We start from the raw sequence: 6,042 nt of genomic DNA, 5'->3' as shown, positions 1-6,042 counted from the left end.
GACACTGGGATAAAAAAAAAGAAAAAAAAAAAAAAAAAAAAAAAAAAGAAAAAAAATTGGAATCTCTGGCATAGCCAGAAATTTATATTGGAGGGGGAGGCAACCCACTATTGGAGGGCTAACCCACTCTATGCATGTTTGTATGTATGATTTTATTTTTTTAAAAAGGAGTTTGATTGGGGGAGGGGGACATTGCCACTGATTGTGATCTAGTAGTGTCTTTTTCTTTGCTTTATTTGGCTAAATATATTAGGAAAAAAGAAAAAAGTCAAAACATTTCATTTGAAGCCTTTATATAATGAGAGTATAATAAACTGGAATCAATATTCCAAACATTGTGTGTACATTCAGATTTCACTGTGGTGGGGTCAGTCCGTTCTTTTTATTTCAAGCTGATGATTTCCAAACGCCGTTTCTTATAATGCGGAAATACGTCGGGGGCGGTGCGGCTTGGACTCTATCAACTGGAGCACCAGCAGCAATGGCGCCATTTGCAGGAGAGGGTGCGGCAGCAGCAGCAGGAATATTAGACACGCCAGAAGGTGGAGCCGCGCCTACCATGCTTGTTCCCGACGGATTTGCTGTGGATAAAAAAACTAAAATAGAGTAAAATTATAAAATAAATAATAAAAATAAAATAAAGGATGAAATCTGAACTACAAATACAAACACAAAGTGGCGTACGGGACGTAGCCCAGTGTTTAAAGCACTCGCGTGATGCGCGGTCAATTTCGGATCGATTCCAGTCGGTGGGCCCATTGGGCCATTTCTCGTTCCAGCCAGTGCACCACGACTGGTCACAGCCCGTGGAATGTGCTATCCTGTCTATGGGATGGTGCATATAAAAGATCCCTTGCTACTAATTAAAAAATGTAGCGGATTTCCTCTCTAAGAATATGTCAAAATTACCAAATGTTTGACATCCAATAGCCGATGATTAATAAATCAATTTGCTCTAGTTGTGTCGTTAAACAAAACAAACAAACAAACAAACCAAAAAGAAGTAAAAAACAACATATCCCCAACCTACCGCCCTCCACCCCCCAAAAAAGAAAAGAACCAGAGCCCCCCCCCCCCCCCCAAAAGAAGAAAAACAAAACAAACAAGCACCAGAGAGGATCGGGGGGGGGGGGGATGGAGGGACCAGAGCACCTGCACCCCTAAAAATATTCAAATCCCCCTTATTTTCTTCTTCTTCTTTTGTAGGGAGTAAGTGTGTGTGGGGGGGGGGGGGGGGGGGGGGGGGGCCGAATTAAACAAAAATGTCCGAATTTGGGTGACACATTTTTTTCCATATCAGCATTACTGCCAAACAGCTATATAGAGTTACAAACGAATCACTACGCATTTTTATATGTATTACAACTACTTTTGCAGGTAGACTGATGGAAATACATGGTAAAAAGGTTACATTTTGCCCAAATATCTCGGTAGTTTTTGCCCGAGTTTGGGGATTTGTTCCAGCACTAGGATGGCAGTAGCCGTACCCCCCCCCCCCCCCCCCCCACCCCCCCCCCCCCCCCCCCCCCCCCCCCCCCCCCCCCCCACCCCCCCCCCCCCCAATAGTAGGCCTACCCCCCCCCCCCCACCCCCCCCCACCCCCCCCCCCCCCCCCCCCCCCCCCCCCCCCCCCCCCCCCCCCCCCCACCCCCCCCCCCCCCCCCCCCCCCCCCCCCCAAATGAAAAAAACAAATAGTAGGCCTACTTACGTGCGTCATAGTTAAGGTCATCCCCGTACACCACTGGATAGCCTCCGCCGACGAAGCCACCGTAACCTCCTCCGTAGCCGCCATAGCCGCCATAGCCGCCGTAACCTCCAAGGCCACCGTAGAAAGCTCCACCAGCACCGCCGTAATAACCACCTCCGCCACCGTAGCCAACCCCGCCGTAACCAGGCCCGCCGTATCCAATAAAAGAAATACTTGAACCGCCGCCCATAGGATAACCAATGAAACCGCCGCCGCCACCGCCTACACCCACCCCTACGCCCACACCTCGACCGCCGCCTCCTACACCCACCCCTACGCCCAAACCTCGACCGCCGCCTCCTACACCCACCCCTACGCCCAAACCTCGACCGCCGCCTCCTACACCCACCCCTACGCCCAAACCTCGACCTCCGAAGATGCCGCCGCCACCCATACCAACACCCACCCCCAAACCGCGACCGCCACCGGCACCTACACCCACGCCCACACCGGTTCCACCACCGATGAGACCACCCCCGATGAGACCACCCCCGATGAGACCACCCCTCACGAAACCGGGCTGTGGGTAGATGTAACCAGGATTAAAACCGCCCCCGCCGCCAACACCCACCCCAACGCCAGTCCCGCCACCTGCGCCGACGCCGACACCGACGCCTGTTCCACGGCCGCCGCCGCCAACTCCAACCCCAACGCCTACACCAGGCCCGCCCATTATTCCGCCTCCGCCGCCCATGCCAACGCCCACGCCTACTCCCCCTGCCCCGTAACGGCGGGAATACATAATAGGACGGAACGGTACGCGATAGCGTGGGAATTTGGGGAAACGATTGACATGTGACATCGAACTAGCGAAGATGGCAATCAAACAGGCGAGAAATAGAAGATATTTCTCCATTCTGGCAACTGCAAGAAATAATAATAATAATAATGATAATGATAATAATGATAATGGTAATGATAATGATAATGATAATAATAATACTACAATGTAGTAATCTTTTTTTAGGGGGGAGTTACAGTTTGTTTAGTTTAACGACACCACTAGAGCACATGTATTTATTAATCATCGGGTTTTGGATGTCAAACGTTTGGTAATTCTGACATATATTTGCCGAGAGTAAACCCGCTTCATTTTTTTTCCATTAGTAGCAAGGGATCTTTTATATGCACCATCCCACAGACAAGATAGCACATACCACGGCCTTTGATATACCCGTCGTGGTGTACTGGCTGGAACGAGAAATAGCCCAATGGGCCCACCGAAGGGGATCGATCCCAAACCGACCGCGCATCAAGCGAGCGCTTTACCACTGGGCTACGTCCCCCCTCTTCCTACCCCGGGGGTAGGAACGTCTTACCCTCGGTGGCGCAGTGGTTAAGCTATCGGACTACAGGCTGGTAGGTACAGAGTTCACAGCCCGATACCGGCTCCAACTCAGAGCGAGTTTTTAAGGTCTCAGTGGGTAGGTGTAAGGCCACTACACCCTCTTCTCTGTCACTAACCACTAACCAACTAACAACTAACCCTCTGTCCTGGACAGACAGCCCAGATAACTGAGGTGTGTGCCCAGGACAGAGTGATTGAACCTTAATTGGATATAAGCACGGAAATAAGTTGAAATGAAAATGTGGTAGTCCAGAACTGGATTTTATCTCCAAAAAATTCCGTACAGATGAAAAAATAAATGTTAGGAGATAAAATGAAATTTAAGCTCATAAAAAACAATGGGACCATGAGAATCATAAAATAATGCGAACTCCGACATTCTAAACAAGAAAATGTGTTTTAAAGGGACAGACCCTGGTTTAAAACACTAAGGCATATTTTTCACCTAGACCCTAGTTTCATCCCGTAAAAATGGACACTAAGTTTTGTTAATTTTACAAACCTATAACAAATTTGGATACAATAGAGTGAAACAAGAGTCTGTGACGTTGAAATACCCTTGCAAATAGACTAAAACGCGACTCCATAATCATTACTTCTCAGACGCACGTGCGTCTTTAAAAATATGAAAAATGCATTTTTGTGGTATTAGAAACACCAGAATGACCAGAAACACTTCGGTTGTACGGAAATGGATTATCCAAACAATAAAATATAAGTAATGTTCGATTCCAGTGATCATAAACGGCTCTAGTAGTGAAAAACATGCCTTAGTGTTTAAAAACTGGGGTATGTCCCTTTAATATGTAATGTTAAATTTTTTTTAAAGAGTATTTTATATATAATTTTAATCTGAAACAAGAAAATTTGTTATTATTACTTATTAAAGTAAATTTTTATTTTAAAAAAGCTTTATTTGCCCGAAGTTTCGTGCCATTCTAACATGGTTCCGTGTACTAAAGTATTTTAACGACTAAAACGTGTTGTCTTGTTTAGGATATCAGTATTTTTATATTCAATTTGGTTTTGGTTGTCCTAATGTTTGTAGCAGCCCAAAACTGGACTTCTCAATACAAAAAATACAAAAAGCATATACATGTATTAATAAATAAAATGCAGAAAAAAAGGACTTTTGAGACTTAAAAAGGTTACGCAAAAATAAATTCATTTAAGCCATTTCGTTTTCGCATAACTTGTTATTTCCATGTAAATGATTTTCTAAATTTAATGCATGAACAAAAAATGGGTTACGCAAAAATAGATTTTCGAAAGCGACACGCGAACCAAAAAATCGTTCTTGAAAATTTCCGAGACCTGAGACGGATGCATTGTTCTGGTAAGTGGTAGTCGACCTATATTCAAAACACATGACAGTGATTCATTGTGGCAGTCACGACATTGTCAAAACTTTCTTTGGCTCTGCTTTGTGCGAAGATACGATTTAAAAAAAAAAGTTTGTTTTTTTCGTTTAGGATTAATCTACCAAAAGCAAATGAACGATCACAAATATAGACTATACCTGATAAACACTGAATATGCAATTACTATTTAAATATAGTCGTTAAAATGTTCTTTTAGTCTTAACAGCAAACTCAAGAAAATAGATTTAACAGGGTTAATGCTGCATCTAAAAATGTATTTGCAACGTTAGCAAATTTTGGTCAGAAATTTTTTATACAAATTCAAATTTAAATTAGTAAAACATCCAAAATGCTGTAGCTCTGCAAATGGCGGACGATTTTCGAATTAGCTATTTTTTTTGGCGAATTACTAATGAATTACATTTGCCACATTCAAAATTAATTCGCATTTTGCGATTTTGCGAAAAACAGCTTTAATCGTTTTGACTTTTAACTCACATATCCTAATTTCAACCCGTGAAAATAGACGCTAAGACTGGTTACTCTACCAAACTGTAACACATCTGGATAAGGAAGGAAGAAACTGTTAGTTTTTTTCAACGACGCACTAAACACATGTTATTGACAGTTATATGGCGTCGGACATATGGTTAAGGACCACACAGATATTGAGGGAGGAAACCCGCTGTCGCCACTTCATGGGTTACTCTTTTCGATTAGCAGCAAAGGATCTCTTATATGCACCATCCCATAGACATTATAACACATATCACGGCCTTTTATGTACCAGTCGTGGTGCACTGGCTGGAGCGAGAAATAGCATAATGGGCCCACTAACGGGGATCGATCCCAAACCGACCGCGCATCGAGCGAGCGCTTTACCACTGGGCTACGCCTCGCCTCCACATCTGGATAAAGTTACGACAGAGTGAAACAAGTGCGACGTCGAAAGTGGGAACTAACCTTGTAAATAGACTAGAACTCGTCTCTGTAACCGTTACTTCTCAAAGTATGCGTATTTTGTAAAATTTGAAAAAAGAGCATTTGTTGGTACTAAAAACACCAAGATAATCAGAAACATGTCGGATGCACGAATATAAATAATATACACAATGAACTTTTAAAGGCGCAGTTCCTAGTTTCAGTCCGTGAAAAAAGGACACTGATTTTAGTTAAAATCGATAAATCTGCAACACATTTGGATAAAGTTATAACAGTTAGAAACTAAAAGCTATGATGTTTAAACGGGAAAATACCGTCTAAAAATATCTAGAGATTGTCCCGACAACCATTACTTCTCAGACGAACGTGAGTTTTTAGAAATATAAATAAAGGCATGTTGGGGTATTACAGAAACCTGGATAATCAGAACCACTTCAGGTGTAAGAAAATGAATATTCTAAATAATAAAAGGTAACTACGTGTACTTCTAGTTTAAATTATCAAAACGGCTTTAATAGTGAAAAATACGTCGTAGTGTTTAAAAACTTGGGTCTGTCGCTTTAAATAATGTCGCTTTCGACTATTAAAAATGGCTGTAAATAATAATGAAAAATACGTCGTAGTGTTTAAAAACTAGCTTCTG

At 43.1% G+C, this 6,042-nt stretch overlaps 1 protein-coding gene across 1 annotated transcript; it reads right to left on the bottom strand.

The window, feature by feature from the left end:
- Positions 1–314: 314 nt before the first annotated feature.
- LOC121385047 (glycine-rich protein 23-like) lies at positions 315–2,604 on the bottom strand. Its single transcript, XM_041515583.1, has 2 exons — positions 1,710–2,604; positions 315–581 (listed from the first exon to the last, which is right to left on the bottom strand). Exons 1-2 carry the CDS (start codon positions 2,602–2,604, stop codon positions 388–390), a joined length of 1,089 nt encoding a protein of 362 aa, XP_041371517.1. The 3' UTR covers positions 315–387.
- Positions 2,605–6,042: the final 3,438 nt, after the last annotated feature.

This window comes from Gigantopelta aegis, chromosome 11 (genome assembly GCF_016097555.1).
Source record: "Gigantopelta aegis isolate Gae_Host chromosome 11, Gae_host_genome, whole genome shotgun sequence".
NCBI classification, from domain to species: domain Eukaryota; kingdom Metazoa; phylum Mollusca; class Gastropoda; order Neomphalida; family Peltospiridae; genus Gigantopelta; species Gigantopelta aegis.
This window is presented reverse-complemented; position numbering and strand designations above follow the sequence as displayed.